At 48.3% G+C, this 26314-nt stretch overlaps 12 protein-coding genes and 1 non-coding gene across 23 annotated transcripts in view; 5 read left to right on the top strand and 8 right to left on the bottom strand.

Annotated features, from left to right (window-relative positions):
* Positions 1 to 621: 621 nt before the first annotated feature.
* FOXG_08624 (uncharacterized protein) lies at positions 622 to 6803 on the top strand. 3 transcript variants are annotated; one of them, XM_018387636.1, is made up of 5 exons: positions 622 to 2394; positions 2444 to 2620; positions 2674 to 3189; positions 3237 to 4488; positions 4536 to 6803. In XM_018387636.1, exons 1-4 carry the CDS (start codon positions 1586 to 1588, stop codon positions 4042 to 4044), a joined length of 2310 nt encoding a protein of 769 aa, XP_018245520.1. In that variant the 5' UTR covers positions 622 to 1585; the 3' UTR covers positions 4045 to 4488; positions 4536 to 6803. The 3 variants fall into 3 exon arrangements, with proteins under 3 accessions (XP_018245520.1, XP_018245519.1, XP_018245518.1); XM_018387635.1 differs by having other exon boundaries at positions 3237 to 5276; positions 5323 to 6803; XM_018387634.1 differs by having other exon boundaries at positions 3237 to 6803.
* FOXG_08625 (uncharacterized protein) lies at positions 931 to 1134 on the bottom strand (the record flags this gene model as incomplete). Its single annotated transcript, XM_018387637.1, has 1 exon — positions 931 to 1134. The coding sequence occupies one exon, from the start codon at positions 1132 to 1134 to the stop codon at positions 931 to 933; it is 204 nt and encodes a 67-aa protein (XP_018245525.1).
* Positions 4575 to 5274, bottom strand: FOXG_19846 (uncharacterized protein). 3 transcript variants are annotated; one of them, XM_018400130.1, is made up of 2 exons: positions 4945 to 5274; positions 4575 to 4884 (listed from the first exon to the last, which is right to left on the bottom strand). In XM_018400130.1, the coding sequence occupies exons 1-2, from the start codon at positions 5206 to 5208 to the stop codon at positions 4870 to 4872; spliced, it is 279 nt and encodes a 92-aa protein (XP_018245524.1). In that variant the 5' UTR covers positions 5209 to 5274; the 3' UTR covers positions 4575 to 4869. The 3 variants fall into 3 exon arrangements, with proteins under 3 accessions (XP_018245524.1, XP_018245523.1, XP_018245522.1); XM_018400129.1 differs by having other exon boundaries at positions 4575 to 4828; positions 4950 to 5257; XM_018400128.1 differs by having other exon boundaries at positions 4575 to 5271.
* FOXG_08623 (uncharacterized protein) lies at positions 5672 to 6559 on the bottom strand (the record flags this gene model as incomplete). The annotated part of the gene is made up of 1 exon (XM_018387633.1): positions 5672 to 6559. One exon carries the CDS (start codon positions 6557 to 6559, stop codon positions 5672 to 5674), a length of 888 nt encoding a protein of 295 aa, XP_018245521.1.
* Positions 6804 to 7028: 225 nt separating the features above from the next.
* On the bottom strand, positions 7029 to 12098 carry FOXG_19845 (uncharacterized protein). 6 transcript variants are annotated; one of them, XM_018400123.1, is made up of 9 exons: positions 11803 to 12085; positions 11694 to 11745; positions 10964 to 11386; positions 9162 to 10909; positions 8789 to 9099; positions 8570 to 8733; positions 8462 to 8511; positions 7985 to 8381; positions 7029 to 7921 (listed from the first exon to the last, which is right to left on the bottom strand). In XM_018400123.1, the coding sequence occupies exons 1-9, from the start codon at positions 11897 to 11899 to the stop codon at positions 7147 to 7149; spliced, it is 4017 nt and encodes a 1338-aa protein (XP_018245513.1). In that variant the 5' UTR covers positions 11900 to 12085; the 3' UTR covers positions 7029 to 7146. The 6 variants fall into 6 exon arrangements, with proteins under 6 accessions (XP_018245513.1, XP_018245514.1, XP_018245512.1 ...); XM_018400124.1 differs by having other exon boundaries at positions 10964 to 11206; XM_018400122.1 differs by having other exon boundaries at positions 10964 to 11745; positions 11803 to 12098.
* Positions 12099 to 13315: 1217 nt separating this feature from the next.
* Positions 13316 to 13848, top strand: FOXG_19844 (uncharacterized protein; the record flags this gene model as incomplete). Its single annotated transcript, XM_018400121.1, has 3 exons — positions 13316 to 13457; positions 13519 to 13550; positions 13600 to 13848. Exon 3 carries the CDS (start codon positions 13693 to 13695, stop codon positions 13846 to 13848), a length of 156 nt encoding a protein of 51 aa, XP_018245511.1. The 5' UTR covers positions 13316 to 13457; positions 13519 to 13550; positions 13600 to 13692.
* Positions 13849 to 13992: 144 nt separating this feature from the next.
* On the top strand, positions 13993 to 15303 carry FOXG_08620 (uncharacterized protein; the record flags this gene model as incomplete). Its single annotated transcript, XM_018387632.1, has 5 exons — positions 13993 to 14177; positions 14231 to 14318; positions 14583 to 14658; positions 14757 to 14944; positions 14991 to 15303. The coding sequence occupies 4 exons, from the start codon at positions 13993 to 13995 to the stop codon at positions 14900 to 14902; spliced, it is 495 nt and encodes a 164-aa protein (XP_018245510.1). The 3' UTR covers positions 14903 to 14944; positions 14991 to 15303.
* Positions 14955 to 17039, bottom strand: FOXG_08619 (uncharacterized protein). The gene is made up of 2 exons (XM_018387631.1): positions 16365 to 17039; positions 14955 to 16305 (listed from the first exon to the last, which is right to left on the bottom strand). The coding sequence occupies exon 2, from the start codon at positions 16264 to 16266 to the stop codon at positions 15466 to 15468; it is 801 nt and encodes a 266-aa protein (XP_018245509.1). The 5' UTR covers positions 16267 to 16305; positions 16365 to 17039; the 3' UTR covers positions 14955 to 15465.
* A 243-nt stretch (positions 17040 to 17282) lies between these two features.
* FOXG_08618 (uncharacterized protein) lies at positions 17283 to 21560 on the top strand. Of its 2 annotated transcripts, XM_018387630.1 has the most exons (2): positions 17283 to 21156; positions 21220 to 21560. In XM_018387630.1, exon 1 carries the CDS (start codon positions 17659 to 17661, stop codon positions 20926 to 20928), a length of 3270 nt encoding a protein of 1089 aa, XP_018245508.1. In that variant the 5' UTR covers positions 17283 to 17658; the 3' UTR covers positions 20929 to 21156; positions 21220 to 21560. The 2 variants fall into 2 exon arrangements, with proteins under 2 accessions (XP_018245508.1, XP_018245507.1); XM_018387629.1 differs by having other exon boundaries at positions 17283 to 21560.
* Positions 21561 to 21691: 131 nt separating this feature from the next.
* On the bottom strand, positions 21692 to 21781 carry FOXG_19843. The gene has a single exon. It is a non-coding gene; the product is annotated as a tRNA-Ala (tRNA).
* A 334-nt stretch (positions 21782 to 22115) lies between these two features.
* On the top strand, positions 22116 to 24607 carry FOXG_08617 (uncharacterized protein). Its single transcript, XM_018387628.1, has 2 exons — positions 22116 to 22955; positions 23017 to 24607. Exons 1-2 carry the CDS (start codon positions 22513 to 22515, stop codon positions 23405 to 23407), a joined length of 834 nt encoding a protein of 277 aa, XP_018245506.1. The 5' UTR covers positions 22116 to 22512; the 3' UTR covers positions 23408 to 24607.
* Positions 23492 to 24948, bottom strand: FOXG_08616 (uncharacterized protein). The gene is made up of 2 exons (XM_018387627.1): positions 23987 to 24948; positions 23492 to 23935 (listed from the first exon to the last, which is right to left on the bottom strand). Exons 1-2 carry the CDS (start codon positions 24272 to 24274, stop codon positions 23735 to 23737), a joined length of 489 nt encoding a protein of 162 aa, XP_018245505.1. The 5' UTR covers positions 24275 to 24948; the 3' UTR covers positions 23492 to 23734.
* Positions 24949 to 25571: 623 nt separating this feature from the next.
* FOXG_19842 (survival factor 1) overlaps positions 25572 to 26314 on the bottom strand; it is a gene marked incomplete at both ends in the record, with an annotated part of 1419 nt that continues 676 nt past the window's right edge. The window contains 2 exons of the mRNA XM_018400120.1: positions 25572 to 25664; positions 25741 to 26300. Coding sequence (XP_018245504.1) covers positions 25572 to 25664; positions 25741 to 26300 — 653 coding nt within the window. The remainder of the gene's footprint in view (positions 25665 to 25740; positions 26301 to 26314) is intronic.

Below are 26314 nucleotides of genomic sequence, written 5' to 3'. Positions count from 1 at the left end.
GACCTAACATAAGACTCCTACGTAGTAGACACATGCTCGCAAGGATAACGATGCTAACTATAAGGGGTTGTAAAAGACCCTGCAGATTGCTAAGGAAGTCAAAATCACAAGAGAACAAAGGCCATTGGGAGATCGGCAGGAACGCCGTCATATCCCGTAATGGCCGCTCCGTTCCGAGGAGGCCCGTTATGGCTGCCCGGACCGGGCCGAGTTCGATGACCCACATGAAGAAATCGCCGGTATGATGAAGGCCGGAAGCGTATTGTGTGAACCCCACGCGGAAACGGAAGATGGTTTTAAAGTCATAGAGTTTCGGGTGAGGTTTTAGGATTGAGTTAATTGATGATGTTAGTGGGGGCCAGTGAGTTGTTGCTAGCTTATTGCTAAACTCATGATGTTCTGTCTTGGGCTGTCTGGGGATGAAGGTCAGATCTTGCCACAGTGATGTTTATTTCTCTGGTGAGTATCAAAAACAGGCAATGATAGATATTTCTTGCATAAGATGTACGGATACAGCACTTGCATTTCTTGAACAAAAGCTCAGTGGACAATGAATATCTGGGGTTCATGTGCTCTCTACTCGTGTAATGTAATGTCTCAGTTAGCTCAGCCACGTGACATCACACCGACAGAAACTGATCATCCACAGTCTCATATTTTCTTGCTTTGGATACCAGCCACCCACGACGTGATCGTTGGACAAGACTATTCTTACCCGTCAAAACTCGTATGATTCCAGCTCGTACGGTGTTATGCTGTGCAAGCACATATGACTTTATAACGCAGGCTTTACTCTATGAACTCAACATCAGTCGTTACGGGGTCTAAGAGCAAAGGGACAGGGCCTGGTCTACAATAACCCAACCAAACCCAACCCCCCTGGCCATTTCAAAACCCACCCACGCGGGGGAGGGGCACTTTGATTCGTTTCTAGATGCCTGATGCGTTAGGTGATGTGAGGTAACTGGCCATTAAACCACGCCCAAACTTGGTCTGCCGCGTTATCCTGTGGAAGCATAGCAAGCTACCTTGAGGAGAGTGCAGACGCTGAGGAACGTTTCTCAAGGTCTGCATATGGAGATTGTCTGTGTCACTCTCCTCTTTTCCTCTCCGACTTTTTGATATTCCGTTCATCTTCTCTACTCTTTTTACTGTTTCCTTGGTTCCTGTACTAGTTCGTTGAGGCCCATCCAAGAGACAACGTCGTCTCGCGGCCCAACTTGTAAGGCACCAGAAGGAGAACCACACACATCCAATCCTTTTCCATTCTCTACCTCTCGCCCCAACTTCCGACTCGACTCGACCTCGACGTGACGCTGCAAGCTGCGGTTGCCATGCATGATCAGCCCCCAGACTCCAATCATCTTTGGGGGGTGCAATTGCTCACGCAGCGTGGACTTCGTTGAGTGGCTCGACCGCTCGTCATCACGACTACTTTGGCCCTTGCCCGTTGCATTCCGACATATAAACTAGTCCGGCCTAGGACACCAACTCTCACTGTCCAGCGCGCGCTGAGCTGCGCTGTTGCTGTGCTGTGCCGTGTCCCCCCTCTGGGTCCTGCAGGAGTCCATCCCACTCAGCAAAAATGAGGCTAGGATACGATCGAGACGTCGCTGATGGAGAGGCCCGACTTCCACTCGTGCGTCGCAGGCCCCTCCGCTCTGAATCTCACGATTGGTACGGCCCCAGTGACGTCGTGCCCTATAACCAGTACCCAATGCCCCATCGGACACGAATCGACGAACTACAAAGGCCCAACGGAAGGACACCCAGGGGATATTCCAGGAGTATGAGTCTCGATGCATACCCGCCTACAATGCCCATGCCGCCAGCACACTTGATGCGTGCCTCAACAGATGTCTACAAGAAACGCCCTCAGTTCTCGGTATATGAAGCAGGCGAAGACGATGAGGATGATGAACGCTGGCCGGCTATGAAACCACGGGGTAGACACCCGGAGCCCGCGAGGCCCCGGCAGGTGGTCCGAAGACGGAGAGAACCTACGCCCGAGTCGACACCGCCGACAGATAGTGAAAGCGAGAGTGAAAGCGAGAGCGAGGAGGAGAGCGATGATCAAAACCAGATAGAGGTTGTGGTGGAAGAACCAGAGGACAAACATAGACGCCATCATCGTCGACACCGTCGATCACCCAGCCCAGACGATTATCTTAGCTCACCAGATGAAAGGAGAACACCACGGAGGCGGAATAGAATACCATCGCCATCGACCTCCGACGAAAGAGAAATAAGATATCGACAGGCTTCTTCTGAAAGAGGCTCACCGGACCGCAGACCTGCTCTGAGACGAGAGGTTAGCGATACACCTAGATACAGTCTTCCCACAAGATTTAACAGTGTCCTCGGTGCTTCTCGGCCGCCTGTAGCTTCTAGAAGGTAAGCTATTTATAATTGCTTCTTATCTCCAATACTAATTAAGAATCAGAACTGCCAAGGTGGCTGAGTCTCGTGAATTAGTCCGTGAGGGCCGTCCCCGGAGACTACCTATAGCTACAATTGAAACTGTTGAAGTCTCCAGGGAGTCTTCACGACGTCCCCCAAGTATAGCCCGCAGCGGCTTTGATTCATCCAGAAATTCATCCCCAGACCGGCCACGTCTGATGTGAGTGGCGTCAATCACGTTGTGGCAATCAATTGCTAACAATCATACTACAGTCGTGACTGCAAGGGCTGTTTAGATGAAGTCCCCGTATCCAAATGCCCCAAACTTGATTGCGGCCATCGCATGTGCCACAGCTGTCTGAAGAGGCGGTTCAAGCAATCAATGACGGAAGCTGAACATATGCCGCCAACATGCTGCACCGATGCCCACATTGGTCTGGAGCATGTTGACAAGCTTTTTGATTCTACGTTCAAAAGAATATGGAACAAGAAGTTTGTCGAGTACTCCCTCAGGAACAGGCTCTATTGTCCCTCTCGACGATGCGGTGAATGGATTCGACCAGCTGATATTTACCGCGATCGCGAGACGGGACGCAAAGCTGCTCGTTGTGATCGGTGCAACACTAAAGTTTGTGTCGCCTGTAATGGCAGGTGGCACTTTGCGAGCAAGTGTCCTAGGGACGAAGAGACGGCGATGTTTCTTGAGTATGTCAGAGCTGAAGGGCAGAAGAGATGCTATAGATGCGGTGCTTCAGCTCAGCTCCGAGAGGGTGATAATCATGCCTTATGGTGAGTGTTCCTTCGTACTTAGATACGGATTCTTCTAACATATACAGTCGATGTGGTGCCGAATTTTGCGTCGTGTGTGGAGAGAAGCCCAAGAGATGCGAATGTCCATGGTTCGACCCTGATGCTCCCGAATCCGATCACGAGCAAGAGGTTACACATCGAGGCGAGATTCAGGTCTTTCGTGAAGATAGCACTGAAGAAGAATCTCGTGTTGCTAGACGACCACGAAAAGCTAAACCTACACGACCCCCGATCTATGATGAAGAAGCTATCATGCGTCAACAACAGGAGGAGCGTGACGATGAGTTGGTTCGCAGGTCTCATTATCATGGCAAAGACTACGAATACGATATTGGAGTTGCTCCAGAAGTACCTAGGTCTAGCGATCCTTACTCAGGCGATAGTCCTCGCCGTGTAGGTCGCAGAGTCGTCGGTGGTGCTCCTCCATCACCAAGCCGAGCAGACTTCGAAAGAGGCACCCCCAGAAGTGGAGGATACTACGCCGGCCGCATGGACAGACGCCATGCCGAAGACCGTTACGCTCCAGACTCTCCAGGCATGCGACCACCACCAATGGGAATGCCACCTCCCGTCATAGAGGAAGGATACCGCGGAGGTGTAGGGCCTCTGATCGTGGAGCGTGATCCAAATACTTACGACGACGACGATTCGTACTACAGCCACAGCTCGCGCAGTCGAAAGGGTACGCGACGCAGCGAGAATCGAAAGTCTTCCGAGCTCGCCGGTCTCGGTCCACGAACCCCGGGACTGAACCGGATCGACGTCTGGCGGACGTTTGTTGAGCCCGGTGATCCCGAGGGAGAGATAGCCGCTGCAGCTGCCGTGACTGCATGAAACTTAAACGATAACGAATTTCATATACAATTTTTATCTCGAGCAAGATTGATAGATTGTCTTTTTTTTGTACGATAGTCTTTCTTTTTTTAGGTCTAGGGTTTAATTTTGGTGGGGAGTCTTGTCGCATGGATTGTTACGCAAAGGCCAACAGAACTCTCTAGACGCATGACATGTCATGGCATGGATGGTATGGTGTGGTATGATGATGGTAGGAGCATAAGCATAAGCGTGAGTGTGAGCATCGGGTCGGACAACGATAAGATGGATAATGCTTGATGTCATCTAGCCCTTGATATTTCTTCATAAATTATGCATTCTTCTCCCAAAATACGGAGGTCGCGGTCAAAAGTTTTATCTTATGCTGAAATCGCTAGTGCCGACCCAAGTGGGATAGTACTTCTAAATTGGTCAATTTTGCACCTAATTACCCCTGCCTTCCTTGTACTCATTTCCTCCCTCTTGCTTAATGATTTTTCTATTGTGATAAGGGATTCATTTAATCCACGCCTAGATCTAGGCCTGCGGCATCGCCAACCAAGCTGCCTCCCACCTGCGAATAGCTTCGCTTTTACTTTAAGATGCACCTTTTTTTATCGTTTCCCTCTTTAAATATAGCCAGGCTGCTTCAATTGTATTCAAATCAGGGCTATTTCTACACCAAAGAAGTCGCTATACGCCAGCGAGGTCAAAAACCTATTGCTGTGTATGGTGGTTATATGCCGGGTCTCTCTTCTTCACACGCCTATGCAAAAGGAAGCAATTTTAGGATAAGAATCTTCTGCTGGTATCGCCACCAGTCAATACCTCCCTTTCCTTCCTTTCTTATAAGTTTCTTTGCTAAGCCCGCCAGCAAAGATCAGCACAGGTCTTTTCCCTTCCAAAGCGATCTCGCTGTACCTTACTGATAACAAGCTCTTTGTTTTCCTCCGTTGCCTTTGCCGGCCGCCCTGATCGAGGACGATCTCTAAGATATTCATCTTTGAGAATCAGTGGTCTGGCATTAGGGTCAAACCCGTTCTCGATCGCACGAGCATATATTCGATCAACCTGACGGATCGAAAGTCCTGAGATTTCTGCTACTTCGGGAGAAGTCTTACCACTGCAAGGTGCCTTAAGAGATACAACAAGAGCCCGAGTCGCGATATCTGTATTTGGGGCCATAATCAAAGACCTGCCGGATTGTCAGAAACTTCAGAAAATCAGTCAACAGCTCACAGAGGGGTTTACAGGTTAGGAAATCATATACTGCCTTTTTTGCTTTTTCTGACTTCCTAGGGTCCCTTGTCACGAGCCGGGGGTTGAGGCAAAACCTTTGACCGTGACCTCTGTACCTCTATTATTGCTGAAAGGTACGGATACATGTGGGCCAGATAACCTGCACCAACATCCAGACCACACGATTCACAATAGACACGAGAAGATAGTTGCCCGTCTCCAACCGGAGTTTCATTATTAGTTCAAAAACTTCGGTATACTGATATAACCCAAGTTATATCCCAAAATATCCTAAACTTGGTGATAAAGACGCGACACCCTGTCATTCCATCTTGCCGTGCTGTATTACAGTTGAGAGCTTACACAATGCAAGGGCTTCGACCATACAAAGTCCCACGCCAATAATAATCTAGTTATCATAGAGCCCCTTGAGCCCATCCGCAGTGCGCTTACCCAATGCCTCCAACGTTCCCATGCTAAGCATCTCGAGTGTGCTAATCTCGAAACCAAGTGTGAGTTTCCACCAGCCACGTAACTCAATAGTAACCAAGGAGTCAAGTCCCATAGCAGCGGTGTTCGTACTGGTGTCCAGATCCACGTCGCCAGTGAGGATCAGGCTGGCCAACTTCTTGCCAATCTCCAAGGCAAGTGTGTTGACAGACTCGTGAGAGTTGAGAATGCTGGGATCTTTCTTGACCGAAGAGAGGAAAGCACGGAGGCCATCGTTTGCCGGGAGTGCATCACTTTGGCCACGACCAATGTTGTGATATGCCGCCATTCTCACGTCTTTGCTTAGACGCGTGCTACTCTCTGCGCTTCCCAGGGGAACGGTGAGAGCAACACCGAGGAGGAATGCATCTCCGTACTCTTGAGGGGAGGACGGAGGCATCAAAGCAACGTTCAGTGCTTCGACTAATTCACTCTCGTCTACAGGACGCCATCCGGTGCCCTCCATCTTTCGGAGCAAGTCCTGGTTCTCGTCAAGATACCCAATGCCCTCCATGGCTCCGAGATCAAGGGATGTGCAAGGGAGTCCCATTCCCGCTCGGTATCGAGCGAAAGCATCGAGGAAAGTGTTTGCGCTAGCGTAGTTGGCTTGCCCGACTTGACCCAGTATTCCAGATAAAGAATTGAAGAGCAGGAAGAAATCGAGTGGGCACTTGACAGCCAGAGACGCGTTGTGTAGGTTCCAGGTACCCTGAACCTTTGGTCGAGTTGTCATCTCCCACTCTTGGAATGTCATGTCTTCAAACATGCGGTCTCGAAGAACCATGGACATTTGGATGATGCCAGTCATATTCGGCTTGTTTTTCATGCCCACAATTCTCGCGAGGAAATAGATGCTCTTGTGGCGGCGATTGGATACTGGGCATCAGAGATGATTGAGATATCGTAGAGCGGCAATAAAAGCTCCTTGCCTTCTGCTGCACGAAAGGTTAACTCCACGCAACTAACTCGCCAGTCTTGATACCTTTGAGTCGAGCGAATATTAGTTCAGTTTGGTTAGATTAGGTCTTGGCAGTTAGTAATTTACTCATTGGTATTTTATCCTGCTTAAAAAGATACAACTGTGAGGTCCTATGGCTCACATATGGAACCAATCAGGGTAAGAAGTTATCTGGGCGTAGAATAGCCAAAATAACAAAAAGAGAAACCTGATCTCTCAAGTTTATACCAGACTGGATATCAAGCTTTGCCGAGAGGGCCTCGACTACCTAGCTAGACCCAAGTCGATACACTCACTCATTCTGTAAATCACAGGAGGTCAACACAATGACCAAGTACCATTGCAGAGTCAGTACCATTTGGGGGCACAATTGTCCGTATTTCAACTTATGGTTCTATCTCAAATGCTACTTCCTCAACTCTGTCAACAATGAACACCTACTTCCCCCCAGCCCTTACCAGACTAGCAAACCTGCTTCCTTCTGTGCTAGCCAATGCCCGAGGATTTCCAACCTCAACAAGCTTACCAGTATCAAGAACCACGACTGTATCAAAATCCATAATCATATCCAAGCGGTGACTTACGGCAATCACCGTGTATGCGTCAAACTCTGTCTCGATGATCCGCTTGATGATGAGTTCCATGTCCTGATCGACGCTGGAATTAACTTCGTCGAGCAGTAATAAGCCACCTTGGTCCTTAATCTTTTCTGTCATATTCCCAGGGCCTGGTGTCTGCGGTGTTCGAGCTCGGCGCCGTAGCAAAGAACGTCCAATCGACATGAGTTGTCGTTGACCTCCGCTAAGAGTCGAAGACGTCATGCCAGCATCAATCCCGCCACGACCCTGAACAAAGTCCCATAACCCGGTATCTATAAGAACGGCTTTGCATTCATCCAGGGTTGAGAGGCCTGAAGGGTCCAGATTCTCTTTGAAAGTTGCGCCATCAGGCAAGAAAACGGCCTCCTGAGGCACCGCAATGACTCGTTGACGAAGGGCATCTCTGTCCAGGTTATTCAGTGGGAGACCATCAATCAGAAGACCTTCATTGGGGGTGCCTTGTAGAGGGTCGAGGAGTTTCAGCAGCAGAGATACAAGGCTTGATTTTCCGCTGCCTGTCCGGCCGCAGATGGCCACCTTTTCTCCTGGCTTGATGCTCAGACAAAGGTTATCAAGAGCCAAATTAGGTTCACCTTCGCTTTCGCTCCCCATTCTTTAAGTATTTTATCAGCAATTGTCCTCTGGTTCGCACTTGAAAGAAAGTATCGCAGCTTACTGATAGCTCGCTGAAACGTTGTTCAGTTCCACGCTGCCATGTTGTGGCCAATTCTCAGGGGGTACCATGTCCTCTCCCTCTTTGCCCTCAGGCTTGACTGCGGCGTTGAAAGTCTTGAGCCTGGAAATGGCACCTATGGATGTTTCGAGACGTGTGTAATAAATAACGATACCAGATAGACTTTCTCCGAAACTCATAAGAGTAACCAAAGAAGCACCTGTGAAACCCGAATTTGAGTGGAGTCTAACTGCAAGTGTTGTTAATACTGCTGCCAGTATCATGACTATCATGTCCAAAACGAGATTGAGCCACTCTTGCACCATGGCAAGAAGGTAGGCGGGCTGTTGGCTTCTATTGAGTAGCCTAGCATTCTTAGAAACTTCATCGGAGATGTAGCCTTCATATCATCAGTATAATTATATCCATAAATTACCAGGGTGAAAGCTCGTTAACTTGCTGGATGAGCCAGTCACTTACCGAAAGCCCGCAGAGTCGTGATTCCCCTCACGGTATCCATGAAATGGGTGCTGAGAGTTTGCAAGTCAGTAAATTCTCAATGAAGATAGGTTCTGTCGTATAACTTACTACAAGGGGCTTTTAGCCTCAAGATCCAGGAGCCTTAGTTGCCTAGAAGTCCTAAGATAAAACCTTTGCACCGAGTAGAGTAAAACAGCAAGTAACGGATAACTAATAGCCAAGTATGCCGATGAGGTTGGCATAACTGCAGCTTGTCCGAGGGCTTGGAAAACCTATTCCTTGATGTTAGTAGTAGTAATACTAGGCTTTGCTCATTTCATAACTTACACAGAACAAGGTATTCAACAAAGCATCTGGAAGTTCAGTATCAATCAAATTGAGATCTTGTGAGAAAAGATTGGTAATAACACCGGTGTCGGTGTGTGTGAAAAAGGACAATGGGGCCTGGATTAACGTTGTGAGTGTATCATGATGGAGATTAGCACCAGCTCTCTTGATCGACACAATAAAAAGAGTGATGCCGAGGAGCAACAAAGAGATCAAAGCGGAGACCTGCAACAACGCGTATATGCCGACATAGTAGGCATGAGAATGACTTCGGGTCTCGGATGATATATCATCAGTCCAAAATTTAAGCCCTGTAAATAAGCCCATTAGTCATGTGAAGGATAGTGACAAGATTGAAGCATTATTCACTTACAAATGGTGGGGAAATTGGTAAAGAAACCCCAGAGCGCAGCCAAGAAGAAACAGCAGAAGGCCACCAAGAGACCCATACTCAGAAAATAGTACTTATAAACCGCCTTGTCGCCCGTTGCACGGTTCGGGTCATCGAGGTTGACTTCGGCTCCTGGGGACCCGTCTGGTGAGCCTTGTGCGTCCTTCTGTGCTTCAGTCCGTTCTTTTGAGGCTGCTGTTTCGGACACAGCTTCGCTCCCGTCACCGCCAGCTGAATCACGTATGCCGAGACTCTGGACGTAACCTCCTTGCTCAGCAAGTTCCTTGAAGCTGCCTTGCTCCTTGATAGTGTTGTCCCCAAGAGCGATGACGTGGTCAGAGAACGGGAGAAAGCGAACGCTATGAGTACACAATACAACGGTCGTGCGTCTCTGTTGAAGTAAGCCTCCAGGTCCAAATACTCGTTGGAAAACGTGCAGCTCTGTATCTGCATCGAGACCGCTGAACACATCGTCCAGTATCACCAAGTCGGACTCTAGATACAAGGCACGCGCTAAGGAAACCCGCTGTTTCTGACCTCCTGACAGGGTAATGCCATCCGATCCGACATTGGTTTGGTCTCCTTGAGTGAGTTTGGCAAAGTCCACTGACAATGCTGTGGCCTGGATGACTGAGTCGTATCTCTTTTCATCGTATATTGAAAAGCCAAGAATGTTATCGCGAATAGTCCCATTCCACATAAAAGCAGTCTGGTCACAGAAACCGATACGAGGGCATCGCATACTCAACACTACACTCCCTCGACTCATGGGGATCTCACCCAGAAGGGTCTTGCAGAAGGTTGACTTCCCTGAACCTACAGGCCCAACTACCATGGTGAAAGAAGATTTTTCAATATGTGCATTGATATCTTGAAGAACAAAGGCATTTTCTTTCCAGCCAAAATTGCCATTCTTTATGCTAATCACGGTAGAGTCGGGTGCCGTTTCGATTTCTGAGCTACCCGTGTCTGCTTCGATTTCAGTGAAATTGAGATTCTTCTTACGATCAGACAGGACTTGGCGGAAGTCATGACGGGTTTCGCACTCTAAAAAGGCCTGGATTCGTCCAATGCAGGCGATTCCAGAGACGAGTTCGGGTATGGAGGTAAAGATTTGAGAGAGGGGATTGGTAAGGAGCATCAAAAATGCCAGACTTGTGAAGACCTTTGAGGTATCAAGTGAAGCCCGAGTAAACGCAAGGGTCAGTGGAGGACTGATCAGCATGGGTGTGAAGCCAAGCATAGCAGCTAGGATGAAGATCTTGCGAAACCGAGCACCAGCAGCAAGCTCCTCCACTCGTAACTTCTGAACGAAGGAGCTCACAGTGGAAGCCAGACCGGAAAGCTTGAGGTTCTTCATTCCAGCAATGACTGTAGCCGTCAAACCGACGCGCTTCTGCACACCTGTCATCCACGCTCTCTGAGAATCTCCTGTGAAGTTTACCAGAACTCCCAAGAGAGTGAAGCATACCACAACTACTCCTATGGGTACCAGGAAGACCAGTCCCAACCGGATATACAACATCCAAGCAGCTAGGGCAGCCTGTATCACACCTGCCCAAACGTTATGCAGCATTCTAAGGCCGAGTCTGATTCTTTCAATATCGGTACTCATCAGAGTTAGGGCAGCGTTATGGTCGTCTGCTCCGATGCGGGCTTGTGTGGCTCGGGAAAATATTTCTGTCACCAATATTGATCTAGTCATGGCTCGCATGCGGTGATGAAGATACCTATTATACATGTCAGGTTTGATTTAAAGGCTTTCTAACTATAATCTGACGTACCAGCAAAGAGCTGCCGAGACAGCCATACCAAGGTAGATCAGTATTGCAGCACCTATAAAACCATACCCCACATTGGCTTCGATTTCAGGCCGCGAAAGATGATCTAATAGCTTTTCAATGAAGAATGGTTGACAGAAGGTGAAGCCTAGTAGAGCGAGTCTCAAAGGGATTGGCAGAAGGAGAGGGACAAGAAGTGTCTTGACGAGGACTTTAACGAGACCGTAGCTATCTCCTTTGAGTTTGCTGTAGTCCATGTTGGCCAAGAACCTATCATGTAGTTGCTTACTATGCAGCGCAACATCCAGAGGGTAAAGATCATCCATGGATAGTGTAGATCTATAACCCTGCAAGAAAATACTGTTTAGCCATGACAGAACGCCGAGTGAGAAGATACTACTGGTTTCTTCGGGGCTGTGCTCATCTCTGTCCCATGTTATCCATTTGTTCTTAGACTTAGTTTCCAGGAACAGAATGACGATCTTGACGGCTAAAGATGTTGTAAAAACGGCACTGTAGGTAATCTCCGGTGTACTCTCAGAGAGCAGGAACAGCGTACGGGACTGAGCAATGTCAAACAACAGAGTCAGGAACAGATAAGTGTTCAAGAGGATAGAGGGACGCGGACTCCGGTTATGGTCAGTATAACTGATCATCACCATAGCCAAAGCGGCTACGAGATTGACAACAGAAGATGCGATGAAGATTCGAGTGACATGGAAAGAGCCCATACCGACTTGAATCAGCAGTGCGATCTGAAGGCCAACATATGTTATGATAGCTCCCTGAATACCAGAGTTAGAGGTCAAAATTGATGAACATATACCTTGACGACCACATACCAATTTGGTGAGCTGGAAGATAGGTGCATAAACCACTGAGGGCTTGCGTGACTGAGTGATAGCGCGCCATAGTGAGCATACGATGAACAAGGTGCATGGAAGAATAGAGAAAAAGAGCTGTTCAAAATGAAGATTGAAGTCAAACCGGTCCCGGTTCATATACAGCAAGCCAAACTCGCTATCATGAAATGGCATCTTGGCAGACTTGGCTGTTGTAAGGTGAAGAGCCCCTATGGCTAGAAGTGTGTAAATGAGACAACTCGAGGTGCGTGCTTGTTGATTACTCCTTGGTCGGGATGCCTTGGAAGGGGGATTGCTTTATGTAGTCCGGTTGGCACTTTCTCTAGATTACCTATGCCATACATATGGAACCTAGAACCAGGGCGTTAAATTGCATGGGCTAGGGTAGGTAGTTGTCAGGAGTTGCTTATGACAGTTGGCTTCCATTCCGAGGCAGTGTCAAATATTCCCTCCTATTTAGAACTATCAGCATTTCTCCATCGACTCATGTGTAGGTCAGGAACGAGCACTAATGCGGTACGACCTTACAAGGAACGATAAATATTATCCGTGGACCCATGCCCCATAACATGGCTAACCAAGCTGATGCTGCAGATTTCCGGTGTAACTATAACTGCGATTGAAATTCCGGATAAGCACGTCAAAAGAAAACATACCCCAAATATGCAATGCATGGCCCGCAATCCTTCGAGATAAATATGAGGGCCACTCTGTACATGCGATTCGGGTTTGTCTCGCTTTGCGACGCCTTGCTCCGCTCAACAATCTGGGTCTGAGACAACTTGGAAGGTAGTATCAATATAAGGCGTAAGCGCCGTGAACTGACATGATCAGTTTTCGTAACCCCTGCTCGTGTCTGTTGGTTCTATGAAACAACCAACACTGAGGCAAGATTGGATAGGAAAATGACAAGTATTTTACCACTACGTAAACAACAACGATATAGAGTGATCATTATGTAGAGTGTAAGATCTTGAGTCTGATGGATAGTTATCTAGACTACCTTAAGTTGAAGTGCAAAAATAAACTACACGGGAAGATCCTAAACTTAATCCTTATGCGGTTACTGTGAACGGGACGGCAAAATTCCCGGCTGGGCTTACGCTGGACACCCTAGTCCAGCTCACTAAAACGAGCATCCTGTCAAAGTTCCTTTGCTACGGAGCATATGCAATCAGCTTATTGGATTCAAGGATTCTCGTAATGCTCAGACTATACTGGGGTTTATCCAACATATCCAACACGTTACATCCACTGGGGTTTCAGGGGTACCCCACCCGTGATTGGCTATCCAACTACTCAGCTCGACCTCATCCAAGGCAAAATTTCGTACTGGACTTTGCTATGCAGGAAACTCTGTTCTATAGCAAGGTCAAGTCCGTCAAGTAACGTGGAGTAGACTAACGAAATAACAAGATGCAAGTGAGAAAGATGGCAATGACAATTCAACTTAATATAAATACTTGTCGACATTGACAGGTTTTGGGCTCCCCACGAATACAACAGTCCAAGACACGCCGAGAGATCTCTCCTGCTTGAACTATAAGTATGTTCTTGGAAAAAGTCTTGGAACCTACTCCCAAGAACTCACGATCTCGTCGATCCACTAGTCCTAGGGCTGTTCAGAGATGAAGGTAATCAACTCAATCCCAGGGATCTCCCCAATTTATTCTCGCTAACTCGAAACTTGGGAAGAATTCAGAACAGATTATCTCAGCGCAACCACCGTGAGTATGAGCCAGTCCAACATCCTCCAGACTCTCTGACTGTCTGAAGATAGGGCGAAGAGCAAAAGAGAGCAGTGAGACTACCAAGGCACAACCCCAATACGCAGGCGTAGGCATAAACTCAGAAGTGCTTCCTGTATCCATGTCCGATAATAGCACAATGCAACAAGGCTGTGGTCTCGACCGGACCCAAAACCTCCACTACCTGCCAGGGAGTTATCACGAACCTCTTCAGTATGCTAGCAGTTCCGAAAACTCGGTCGATTACTTTGAACGTCAACAATTTCCCAGCAGCTAGCCAAACTCTGGTCCAACCACTGCAACCTCAGCGTGGTGTTCAGGAGTTGGCATGCAGAATCTGATCACACCAGACGACATGGTGTCTTTGTTCTCACCGGACCGGGAATGGTCACAGTCAGACATAGAACGTTTATCAGCACCAATGGAGTCCAACGTTACCGGGCCAGACTCCCAGCCCACGTGTTCTTGTCGTAACAGCTCGGAGCCGGTGCTTGGACAAGTTCCAGAGGGCTTTCCACTATGGCGCCAGAACGAACAAGGGCCTAATACGTGCAGGATCCCATCGGCGCCGAGCCATTCTGAGTTGGATTCTCATAGATTACGCAGGTAAGGCATGATACTCCGATAATATCTCGTAACTTAAGCATATCCACTAACAGACGTTTCAGTGAGACCGGCCATCACGGACCGGGGCCCGGTCTGCATGACAGCGCCGCAGGAATGCCGCATTCAACGCTGCAAGGACATGTTCATGCTTGCAGCAGCAGGCTGGCATCTTTATCCTCATCTAAAGGAATCTCATCGGCGGAGGAAACTAAGCTGGCCGACCCGTCTCCAGTAGCCGAACTGACCCATCGATTCGACTCCATTCTAGAAACCATGCGCACATCAGGTTTTCACAACTTTGACGAGATGGCAGTAGCTTACTATACAGGTCGGTTCAGTACAGGAAGTGTCCCATCAATTATGCAGTGTTCTAGCCGGAGTTGGCGCTTAAAAGTCATACTGCAGAAACTTCACCAGGATAGTCAAGAATGGCCCAAGTGGGAGTCCCGGGGGCTCCATGAGAGCATGTCGATTGCAACTGGTAAGAACTAGTTAGACATTTTCTGTGATCCATTGACCCATATGGTGTCAAAGAAGGACAAACTCTCTTATCGACTTAATACTAATCCGGTTTTATAGCATCACTTTGCGTTGATGAAATTGAGCAATTGGTCAAAGACGAATTTCCTACACAAGCTCAAGACAAACCACCACGTAGTGGGACGACGCTCGAGCAACTTCTCTCAACACATGATATCGGAAAGGTCTTCTCCAGAAGCAAATAACAGTCTTTATCTCCCCTTCCCTCCGAGGTAGCTCCAGATAAGGTAACTAATCAATACTCGTCTTCGGATTTCGCTAAGTTTCGGTTAGATACCGCACCTCTGGTCATTACTAACTGAACTGGCTGGCATACGGAACGTGTATTGCGATGAAATTGCCAGGTTGCTACTTGGTATTCTTCTCTTGTCTAGGAGACTTTTATAAAGGATAGATGCGAAACTTATCTTGTAAGGGATTATGGATTTGTTATTCGCAAGAGTCACTGCAAAGATCGGACGATGAACGTTAGTATACTGTTCATCTTGAATTTATGCACTGGCCAAATCCAGAGTAATTGCTTGAACCATTAGTATTACAGAAGAATTAACCAATATATAAGGAAAGGGGATCGAATTGCTAGATATTTCTCCATAAATTATGCATTCTCCTAGCCCCCCGAACTATCACACCATTACGGCTGAGATACATATTTGAATTGGTTTTTGTTCCGAGGTTTGTGACAAAACTACCGTGTGTATTTGCGTACGCGTATTGGGCCACATACAGCTTCGAGAAACCCGGCTTTTTAGCAGTTGAGTATCTCACCGGTCGAGAGCACCCGAATCCCGTTGTCTAGTAGTCTCTGTGGTGGCCGTTCCCAGTTTAGTACCCTATCACCTCTACCCCGGATATCCTGCCGCCTCTCATACCAGTTGTCCACTGTGACGGAGGTTGTCTGCCCTTGTACAGTTTTTAAAGAAATGGTCTTCTGCGGTGGCTTGGGCATGGCCGGCCAGTCAATGGGCCTTGGGACATTGCCTGAACGAGAGTCTCGTTCCCTTCGTTCCCGCCATTCCTTCAACATAAGTTGATATGATTCGACTGGATGGTCTAGCTTTACCTCCGGATGCGTCACCCATTTTAACTCGAGGTTATCGAGGTTTTGATCTTCGTGAGGAATACTCCGGAGACTATCATCTTGAGTAATAATCTCGTAGGTGGTGAATTTAACGCCCTTGATATCGTTCCGTTCCTCGACGTAGCTCTCACCCTCTCCGGATGAGGGACAGTTGATGCGGGCCGCAAAGTTGAAATCAAAGAGCATGATAGAGTCTGTCGACTCATTGATCAGGAGATTCCGTGGAGCGATATCTTGGTGCGCGATGCCATGTCCGAGGTTCAATTCGTCTACGACCTTTATAAGTTGTTGTAGCCACTTGAGCTTGAACACGCGCGACTTGTTCTCTTCTAGATTGCCGCCAGGCACATAGTTGCTAGTGAATCCGACTATACGACCCTCAAGCTCGTCAACGACCACTTGGTCAAACGGGACGATGTTTGGATGGCATGGGAGACGCATCCATAGATTCATCTCCTTCCAGGACATTTGGGCGTACTGCCACAAGAAGTAGGACTTAAAGACGACCTCCCAAGGGTCAGCTTTATCGTAGGGCAAGACATTCAAGGCCGGCACCTAGATTTTACCTTTTTAGCAGATCCCTCTATACATGGAGAGTATGCAACAAGGTCCGCATCGGGACCAAGCCTCTCGAGTTCCTCAAGCTTGTCCCGCCGAACAGTTTGAACTTCTTCTGGGGGACAGGCATCGTGAAGGGATGGATAGTGTACACAGCAGGTTGGATCATTTTTCGAGTCCGTATATGTTGAGTTGATCTCACCGTTATACGATACATATGTTCTGTGAAAATCGGGTGATAGTTGATCGCTATGGCGGCTGAAATGTTCAATGGCGAGGCTCTCGTCGTCCTGCTCACCGTCCCATAGTTACTGAGACAACCCGTCTCTGGTCCCAGCCGATAATATGCCAAGTGCTTGGTCCACCAATTGGGATGTCACCGCTTAGAGAAAAATACTTGGAATCTTTGTCAATCATGTTGCTGTATTTTATGGCAGTCAAGGAATGAAGATATAAGAAGCATGAGGTAAGGCAGATATGAATGTGTGGTGAGATGCATGGCTCGATTATCTTAGTCAGCCAAAGCAGCTCTTTGACAGTGTAGCACCCAAGTGGTGTACAAAGGACTGTGTACTGATTAAAGTCGTTTTCACAATAGAAGAGCAACTAGTATGGATTCTAAGGGTCTAAATGAATGAAGTCATCCAGAACTTAATATCAAGGCACGGAATGGAGTAGCGTTGTCGTTCAAAATGACCGCGTAATGTGGAATGAGAACGCCCAACAGAATTAAGTTCGCCCATCGCGGGCAGCTGATCACTAAACCTCACTCAGCGGGAAGCTCGGGCCCTTGCAACTCCCGTAGGCCCCTAAAACAACTGCCCCGCCATAGGAGCGATGTCGACGCTCAGCGCTGATTGGCCCCCATTGTTCTCTAATGACCGGTTTCGACGGAGCGAGATTGGAGGACACCACAGAAAACAAGGGCGAGCTTACCGTCATTGTACATACAATTACACTGCATGTGCTCCATGTTTTGTTTCTAGACCCTTTTTCTGTCGTTGTCTTTGCCTTTCTTGTATTTCTGTGCTTTTCTCTACGGTCACCACTGTTTACGAACTCGGCTCCCTCGGTTGAGGTCCCCTTTCACCGTCATCTTTCTTTAAATCGACTATTCCGCTAGTTCTTACGATAGTTGGTTCTGTGTTTCGAAACAAATGCTCGAGGCATGGTGACGTCAAAACTTACCCTCTAGGACATCTTACACTCGAATGTCTATAAGCTTAATCGAGCACGTGCGGCTTCAAATCACAAAAAACCTGTCCCACGACGACTAGACTCCCGCCTGCGCGCTGCGACGAGATGCTTCTCCTCCATCAAGTCGGCAGCCTCAAGACAGGCGAAGTCGTTCGATATACCATAACATACATACCATCTCAGGACCGGATCTTACCGTCACCTGAGAAACTCTTCCTGCGCGTACGCAACACCTCGGCCATCGCCCTCCGAGCCGCTTTCGTCCACGGACCATATACTCTTTCCGCCGCCGCTTACCCCGCTGCATTCAACCCCAACGAGAAGTTTGAATATCCTGAGCGTTATGGAGTGCCAGAGTTTGAGCCCATGGTCAAGGCGGGTGGTTCTTGGGAATGCGAGCTTGTGGTTCCGGTTACAATCCGACAGAGTGCTGGGTTAGGAAGTCATGGAGGCTTTGGAAAGGCGCCAGAGCATGATCATGAAAGCGCCAGTTGGATTGTTGAGGTCTCTTCACAGATTCTGTTCTCGACTTCTGCTGCTGTTGGGTTCGAGGTTGTGTTGGCTCGTGACAAGAAGTCTTTAAGCCTCAGCAACTCGAGTCCTGTGGTCGGTGGACAATCCCAAGTTCCTCAGCCTGGAAAGATCAGCGACTACCAACAAGGCGTGGAGGCCAAAGAAGGACATCATTCTGCACAGCCACGAGGTGTCTTTTCTCGCGCGATACAACTCAAGGTCGAAGATACTGCAGCATTGTGGAATACCCCTAGACTTCCAGGCTGGGATGACAAAGGAGAAGGGCGCGCTGAAAAGCGTTCAGGTGCAGATCAGCATGTAGAAAGTGTCGTCAAGACTGGCGATCCCGAAACAAAAGGCGATGAATCAAAACCAGAGAACCCCAAAAAGAAACAGAAAAAGGTCCACATGGTGGTTCTGACACATGGTCTGCACAGCAATCTTGGCGCAGATATGCTCTTTATGAAAGAGAGCATTGATGCAGCTGTCAAGCAAGCCAAGATCGATGCCAAGGCACGGCGGGCCCGGGAACGAGCCGCGAGGAAGAAATCAGGCAATGGTCTTGTCGAATCAGATTCTCACGACACAAAGGACATGGACAAAGTGGAGGGTGAAGACCATGAGGATGACGATGATGAAGAGGTTATTGTTCGTGGTTATTCAGGCAACTCGACGAAAACTGAACGAGGAATTAAGTATCTCGGGAAGAGGCTCGCTAGATACGTCCTGTCCATGACATACCCAGATCAGCCATTCCTACCGACAGGGAAAGGAATGACTGATGCTATAACTCATAATTTTGATAAGCACGATCCCCAGCAGAAACCGGTACACAAACACAGTACTATTCATCTCAGCAAGGACGGGGCACATCTTCACAAGGCGGAACGTCCATACAAGATTACGAGCATAAGTTTTATTGCTCACTCTCTTGGTGGTCTTGTTCAGACATACGCCATTGCATATATACAAAAACACTCACCACAGTTCTTCGACCTCATCAAGCCAATCAACTTTGTTGCTTTGGCTACACCATTTCTGGGTCTGAGCAACGAAAATCCTTTATACGTCAAGTTTGCTCTGGACTCTGGTCTCGTTGGCAGGACAGGGAAGGATCTTGGTCTGACATGGAGAGCTCCGACACTTGCACGGAGTGGTTGGGGTGCTATTGTGGGAAACTTGGGCGAGACGGCGCATAAGAAGGTTTACGGGGAGACACAACCTGAGTCAAAACCGCTTCTAAGAATCTTACCGACAGGCCCTGCACATACCGCGCTGAAGAAGTTCCGAAACAGAACTGTGTATTCGAATGTGGTCAACGATGGCATCGTGCCACTTCGCACAAGTTGTCTTTTGTTCCTGGACTGGCAGGGACTCGGGCGTGTTGAGAAAGCTCGACGAGATGCTGGCTTGGTCGAAACAGTCGTTGGATTCGGATGGGCTGAGTTGACAGGTACAAATCAGGCTCGCCAGAAGCAACTTGGAAACGGCTCAGCAGGACAGTCTGGTACTTCATCTCCTCAGACTCACGAAAATATGCGCGAGGTTCCACAGCCACCAAGCACGGCTATGGTTGATGATGACAGAGCGAGTCTGCGTTCTGTGGCAACGCCATACGGTGATGAGGTACCGTCTGACTCTGCTGATTCAACCAACAGCGGACCATTAGCGGGATTCTTCAACTTCTTCAAGAGTAATGAGCCTCCAAAGCCTCCTAGTGTGTCGCAGAGGCAGAAGAAGATATATTCCAAGAGTCAGACTCTCAAGCTCGATGAATCAGCCGATGGCAGTGTTGATACTGCTTCTGAGGCTGCTTCGACTAAACAGTCCAAGGTTACAACTGGTCATGACGGCGAAGATGAGATGACTGCTCCTCCAAGAACGACTATCTTTGAATCTGCTGGCGATCTGCTCAACCCCAAGGTACCCGATGTTGAGTACCTGATCGATCCATCCAAGCGGCCGCGAACTATTTTCCACGATCGTGTTTATCACCCAGCTGATATACCTGGTCCACCATTGAAAAGACGTCCTACTACATTGGTCAGGAGGAAGACGGGCCAACGACAGAACTCAATAGGACAGGCCTCTACCAGCAGCGCGGATTCGTCGCCTTATCCTCATGTGAATCATGAGGACAGTTCATTGTCAGCTAAAGACTACGATGATACAGCGAACACGAATCCCGATAAAGATATTCATGAAGTTATCGACACTTCAAACATGCGAGTTGAGGAGAAGATTGCAAGAGCCTACCACAAGGACCTGTCTTGGAGGAAGGTTCTTGTAAAGGTTGAGCCCGATGCTCACAACAACGTCCTGGTCCGCCGCATGTTTGCCAACGCGTATGGCTGGCCTGTCATCAAGCACTTGGTCGATGCCCACTTCAGCGACTCGGCGGCCTCTCGTCTTCGCGACGAGGACGAACATGGCCGCGAGCGGGCCCGCAACATGAACGAGCCTCCTGACGAGCACGGAGCCGAGCTCAAGAAGAGTCGAGACAACTTAGCAAGTATGACTCGAACAGATAGTGAGTCTCGGGAAGCTATGGACAAAGTATCGGATCTTCCGAAGTCACAGCAGTCCCAAAGAGGGAGCGACGCATCAACGCACCAGCGGCCAAAGACGGAACGAGCGGACTCTGTGACGTGGAGCGAGCGAGACTGGCACGATAGCGACTGTGATAGTGATCTTGATTTTGGAGGTGATCTGCCTGCGCCAACGTCCCCGTCGGCGCTTCATCAGCAGGACAAGGGCAAAGAGGCGCAGGGGCCGTCGGGCGGGTGGAACTGGGCGGAGAAGATTGTGGGCAAGGGAGCTTCACGGGCGAAGAGTCCCGTGCATGGAGCTAAAGATGAATAAGTCTGGGCTTTTTAAAGGTGCACATTGTATTGTACGACTAAAGATTCAGAAGAGGTGGGAGTTCATACAGGATAGAAGGGGCGTTGAAGCGCAGCAAGTCGATACCACGACAATGAATCTAGAGACAATTGATCAATGCATGAAATACCAATTCCAATTCGTATACGTGTCCTAGAACTTGTCCGCAAAAGCTCAAAGATTTAGCTCGGAGCTTGAAGAAGCAAAGCTGTAGGTCTCAGTTCCAATGTCTCAGGTACCAAACATCTGGGAGCACTAATCGAGCAATTGTAGCACCAAAAAGGCAAACGGGGCTTGAGTCAAAGAAAATCTCCATGATGCGAACTATGGGGAAGTGGGCAGACAGATTCTGTAGGCTAAAGACTGTGAAGAGTCGCCCTGCATAAAGAGGCTTTTGGGAGTTGTTCGCTATGGGATGTCAGAGCGTTGGGATCGAGATCTGTTTAAGACATGGCTTGAGTGATGATGGGAACATGATGGATATTTTTTCAGGGGAATTCGAGCTGTTCGATTGTGTAAAGTCTGGTTATCTGGAAGGATTTGCTTCTTGAGAAGGGTCTTGTGAATATGCATGTTTAACAAGGGACATCTGATAAGGTTCAGCATGTGTTTACTCTCATAAAAAGACCCTTGAAGGTAATTCAGGGACCTGATACAAAAAGAACTATTATTCTGTCTCCACAGCATAACGTAAATGCAAAAACGGCAAAAAGAAGGTATAACAGCGGGATCTAACCGCCTGTGATGGACGAACAGGGAATCGAACCCTGGACCACTCCCAGATTATTCGGATGAATCATGCTAAGGGAGTATTATACCACTAAACCATTCGCCCGAGGAATTGTTGAAGTAGCTGCTGGAAATGTGTGTTATGTCGGTGGTTTTCAAGAATTGGTGATAGTGTCGATTCATGGTGGGGTTAGAGGTGAAGTGGGGGGGCCTGAATCGTGCAGGTTGAATCTCTTGGCCATGGCAGTGCATTTAGAAGATACAGTTGAGATGGTGTTGTATTTGTATTTATATAAGTAAAAAGACGCTGCTTCAAATTTAATGGAGTGTGTTGCCCTATCAAATATCCTCGTGGTATAGATAATGCATACCATAGTAGAATTCAAGAGTCGATGCACGTGTAAATCAAGTATTAATCTATTCTCCAACCATGACGACCATGTGCGTCACCGTCCATTTCTCTCTGGGGGCCTCCAATTCCACTCCAGCCCAAGCAAGCTCCAGCTCCAGCTCCAACAAACTCCAAGTTCTGGAGCTCACTAGAAAAAAAAATCATCGTCGTCAGCTTCGCCACGGTTCTAGCCTTTCTCTCTCATAGAATCCCTGTGCAATTCCTCTACCAACCAAAGTTGTTGAGCAGGAGGCAACAATTCCTCTCTACTAGTCGCTTTTTTTCTTCACCGGCTTCTTTTCTATCCGTGCGGTTCTTGCCATAAAGATTTATATCACAGACGTCATGCTACGATAGTTTGCTGTGCTGGTTCTACGATCTTCTTACGGCGAGCTTTCTACTCTGACATAGCTTCCTCTGGCGCATTGCAGCAAACGACTGCCAAGATGATGAGATTATACCTCCTACCGCTCTCGACGCGGCGAACTCTTCTCTATGCGAAACGGCTCGAAGCAAATAGTGCGCCACAAGGAAGAACATATGTTGACAAGGGCACTGCCTGGGCAGCCAAGACGTGGGCGCAATGGGAGAAGATGGAGTCTGGATGGAAGCGCAAGGTCGTCGATTACGGTAACTACGCTTTTCGTCGCATCCCATATGAAGAATGGGGCTTGAAGTCTGTACCGCCTCTGTCGGTGAGACGTCGTGGGAAGGAGATTGAGATGAAGGAAAAGGTCGACTTGTGCTTCCCGAGCTCGGTGATACCGCCGAATAAGGCGGAGGGTATCCTCAAGACTCTTGCGACGGAGCGTCAGGCGCTGCACAAAAAGAGGCTTGTGTGGTGCATTGTCGGCATGCCGATTACTATTCCATTTGCGCTCGTACCCATGTGAGTACATATCTTCTTTGCTTTTTTTTTTCCTTCTCGATCCGCTGACTAACATACACAGCATCCCCAACCTGCCCTTCTTCTACCTCGTCTACAGAGCGTGGTCACACGGCAGAGCCATCTCAGGTGGAAAGCATCTCCAATGGCTCCTCGAGAACAAGCTCCTACGCCTAGCTCCCTCTGAGAAGCTCGACCGGCTTTACGCACTACATGCCCCACCAGCCGAAGAGCCGGACAATAAGGAACGCACCCTTCTTACACAAAAGGAAGTTCAGACTTTCTCAGACACTCTTGACATGCCGGCTCTTGAAGTGGAGCTCGAAAGGGCTATATGGCAGGTCGAGCAAGCCGTTCAAGACCCAGATAGTCAGAGCCCACCTAAAGAGAGTTCACCTGGTGCAGCTGCCGAGAAACCAGGGTCCACCGAAACGGTGGACAAGAAAGATCAATGAGAAAAGAAGAATTAGTTACGCATGAGTTTTCTTTACGTTAGACGATGTATGATACCTATGTACTAAGCTAGGAGTGTATTTTGGTACGGTTAAAGAAATGGTTGGTTGTATTTGTATTTGTATTTGTGCTTGTGTGTTTGTATTAGACTGGAGTGAATACCTAGGAAAAGGCAAAGGCAAAGGAAAAACAGGCGTAAGTACGCGGGTATATCTATAGAAAAGGTCCTCTCCCCAACGCGCCGCGCCTAACAAATGTTGGCGTAGTGGTACAATCGCAATCATCATAAAATTCATGGCTTTTCGTTCATCTTCGCCCTTCTGTGCAAGTCATAATGTCTCAGCTGCTCTGAGCATATCGCGGACCTTGAGAGCGGGGAGAAGGCCGACGAGACCCATGGCGAGCAGCATGCGTCTTGTCCTGAGACATGTGAGATCGGGAAGACGGATGTTGCTGGCGATTCGGTGGGCGTCGGAGAGTGAGAAGTTGAGGCCGAGGTTCTTGAGACCGGCCATTGAATACAGACAGTTCTAGAGATTGTTAGATACATTCTTGGTGAGATGTACTGGGGAAGAACTTACTCGGCTCTTTGGTGGTGCTTTATGTCCCATGACAGCAGCTTCAGCATATTCATACTGGACAACCTGAGCACTCAGAACATGTCCTCTCCAAGCATCCGCTGCCTTTACGCGAAGGAGTCGTTGAGTGAGAGTGTGAGATCCAGGAGGTCCCCGTCGACTTCTTCTTCGGCGCACAATACGTCCTGAAGCTGTGGCATATTTGTTCTCGGGTCCATGGTTCGTAGGGTTGAGAGGAGATGGAAAGACTGGGGCGTACGAAGACGCATTGTGATAGGTACAGGCGACCATTGTTGTTGTTGTTGATGTTGTTTGATGGTATTCAGTATTTCGTCTGAAGGATGAAAAGAGAGGAATCTCAGAGGGAGACCAAGTTATGGAATATTACTCTTGAGGGAGATGTAAAAGAACGAGGGATGATGATACTATCTGCACAAGAGGATATCCTCGAATCCTTATATTCAATTCCTCTGGAGTAAAACTGACACTAGTGCCATCACTCTATCCTCCCAAGCCATGTAATTAGAGAAAAAATGATCTCCAGGGGCTGGACGGCCCAATACTATCAGAGTAAAACATCGATGTTCTACATTAGAGGAATGCTCTCTGCGCGTATAAGTCGCGACCCTTGACAAGATCGAGGAAAAAGAGTTGTGTCTCCACCAACAAAAATGGTTCGGTTCAATGTGGAGGCTTAAACTCGTCTAGTCAGGTACAGAAAGTGAGCTGCAGCGACTCAGATGATCAGACACGGAGCACTAGAAAAAGCAAGGAGACGTGTAGACAAAAAAGGAGTCTGAAGAGAAACTACTGCAGGTAAGAAAGAAAAAAGAGACTAAGAGATTGTGACGAGACAGACACCAACGGGCGAGACATGAGGATCCTCTGTGTGTGTGTCTGTGTGGGAGTGGAGAGGCTCGTGTCTTCTTCATCCCTTGATATCGTGGGCGGGGGCAGAAACAGAAACCTGACCTGATAAACTGCCAATATTATTGGCTTTTCTCCCTCAATTGCTAAACTTTGGAGTTAGGAAGAACCCCTTCAGTTATAGAGTATATCCATTCTATCCATTGTGAGAAAGGTTTGATGGGGAACTAGACAATAAGACTGTGGGAACGTGCTCGATGATCTCAGCTAACGAGGGGGAATACAATGATCGTATCCATCCATTATCATCGGCCCGCGAGCTACTAACAACAAGACCTGAACTTTACGCGTCGAGACGTGTCAGTCAAAATAAAGATCGTTTAAGCTGAGTTAGCCTATAACATTAGTTGGTTGGTCAGTTAGTTAGTTACTTTGACATAGAATAGATAGTTCAAAGGCTGAAAGGGCATCATTGTTCCATCTAAGTTAGTCCTAAGCGAGTGAGTTGACCAAGACCTGTCCGTCCGTCTCCAACGCCGGCCCTTCCCCTCCCCCTCCTTCTGATCAAGTCCGATTCGGACTTGAATTGTCCGATCTGATTACTGTATTACCCAATGTTGATGCAAAAGTCGTACTCTGAAAACAATAAAACCATGAGGTCCTCAAGACGACACCCGAAAATAAAGAGTGGCATCGTCTTTTACTCTATCGTATTTCTACCTCATGAGATGAAAGTAGCTTCGGTAAAGATGGTGCCCTCCTCGACGATCTCCTCATCTCCAATCTTCATCTTCAGGGAGAGCTTGGGATGGTACTATAGATTTTATAGTCAGCAAGGGGGTTAAGTTCAAACCAGTCTCTCGGAAATTAAAGAAAGAAATAAACTGTACCTGATAGATGTATGGCTTTGTGCCAGCTGCAGCTGCGACAATGGTCTTGACGAAGCCGGGGACTTCGGCCATGACGTCAACTCGATCAACCCTCTCTCCGAGAGATCCCTCGACCGAGGCCTCGACGGCTTTTCCATCCTTGGTCTTTCCGGCCCAGGTGTATTTGGCGTCGCTCGGTTCAGGCCAGTCATTCTCCGAATCCTTCTTGACTTGAGTGTGTGTGGCCGTGTTGTCGACGCCGCCGATGACAATCTCGCCATCCTTGACGATACCACCCACGTTGACGAGGGTAGAGCCGTACGAGGGAGTGCTGGTGAACTCCATCAGGACAGCTGAATAGGTGGGACCCTGAAAGTTAAGAAAGTTCCATCGAGATGCAGCGTGGTGCGGCTTCATGCCCTGCAGAGCGTAAGCGAAGAAAGCCTTGCCCTTGAAATCCATGGGGCCGTCCTTTGTGGTGATGGTACCCTCAGAAACACAGCGAGGCCAGAAGGCGTGTCGCATAGATCCCCATGGGTTCTCGAGGTCGGTGCCGTACAGAGTTGTTCCTGTGGTTCCGGCTTGGAAACCAGGT

This window comes from Fusarium oxysporum, chromosome 2, assembly GCF_000149955.1.
Source record: "Fusarium oxysporum f. sp. lycopersici 4287 chromosome 2, whole genome shotgun sequence".
NCBI classification, from domain to species: Eukaryota; Fungi; Ascomycota; class Sordariomycetes; order Hypocreales; family Nectriaceae; genus Fusarium; species Fusarium oxysporum.
The sequence above is the reverse complement of the archived record's forward strand: the minus strand, read 5'-3'. Positions and strand labels throughout refer to the sequence as shown.

Bases quoted from the DNA above. Each gene is read 5' to 3' on its own strand.
- FOXG_08624 (XM_018387636.1), top strand. From the start codon at position 1,586: ATGAGGCTAGGATACGATCGAGACGTCGCTGATGGAGAGGCCCGACTT. The intron at 2,395-2,443 runs GTAAGCTATTTA...ATTAAGAATCAG, and splicing joins CCGCCTGTAGCTTCTAGAAG to AACTGCCAAGGTGGCTGAGT. The intron at 2,621-2,673 runs GTGAGTGGCGTC...ATCATACTACAG, and splicing joins CCAGACCGGCCACGTCTGAT to TCGTGACTGCAAGGGCTGTT.
- FOXG_08617 (XM_018387628.1), top strand. From the start codon at position 22,513: ATGATGAGATTATACCTCCTACCGCTCTCGACGCGGCGAACTCTTCTC. The intron at 22,956-23,016 runs GTGAGTACATAT...TAACATACACAG, and splicing joins CCATTTGCGCTCGTACCCAT to CATCCCCAACCTGCCCTTCT.
- FOXG_19846 (XM_018400128.1), bottom strand. From the start codon at position 5,208: ATGGCCCCAAATACAGATATCGCGACTCGGGCTCTTGTTGTATCTCTT.
- FOXG_08618 (XM_018387630.1), top strand. From the start codon at position 17,659: ATGCTTCTCCTCCATCAAGTCGGCAGCCTCAAGACAGGCGAAGTCGTT.
- FOXG_19845 (XM_018400122.1), bottom strand. From the start codon at position 11,997: ATGCCATTTCATGATAGCGAGTTTGGCTTGCTGTATATGAACCGGGAC. The intron at 11,746-11,802 runs GTATGTGGTCGT...TCTGGTATTCAG, and splicing joins TCTTCCAGCTCACCAAATTG to GGAGCTATCATAACATATGT. The intron at 8,734-8,788 runs GTAAGTTATGAA...ATCAAGGAATAG, and splicing joins TGTTGAATACCTTGTTCTGT to GTTTTCCAAGCCCTCGGACA.
- FOXG_08616 (XM_018387627.1), bottom strand. From the start codon at position 24,274: ATGGTCGCCTGTACCTATCACAATGCGTCTTCGTACGCCCCAGTCTTT. The intron at 23,936-23,986 runs GTAAGTTCTTCC...AACAATCTCTAG, and splicing joins AAGCACCACCAAAGAGCCGA to AACTGTCTGTATTCAATGGC.
- FOXG_08619 (XM_018387631.1), bottom strand. From the start codon at position 16,266: ATGTCCTGGAAGGAGATGAATCTATGGATGCGTCTCCCATGCCATCCA.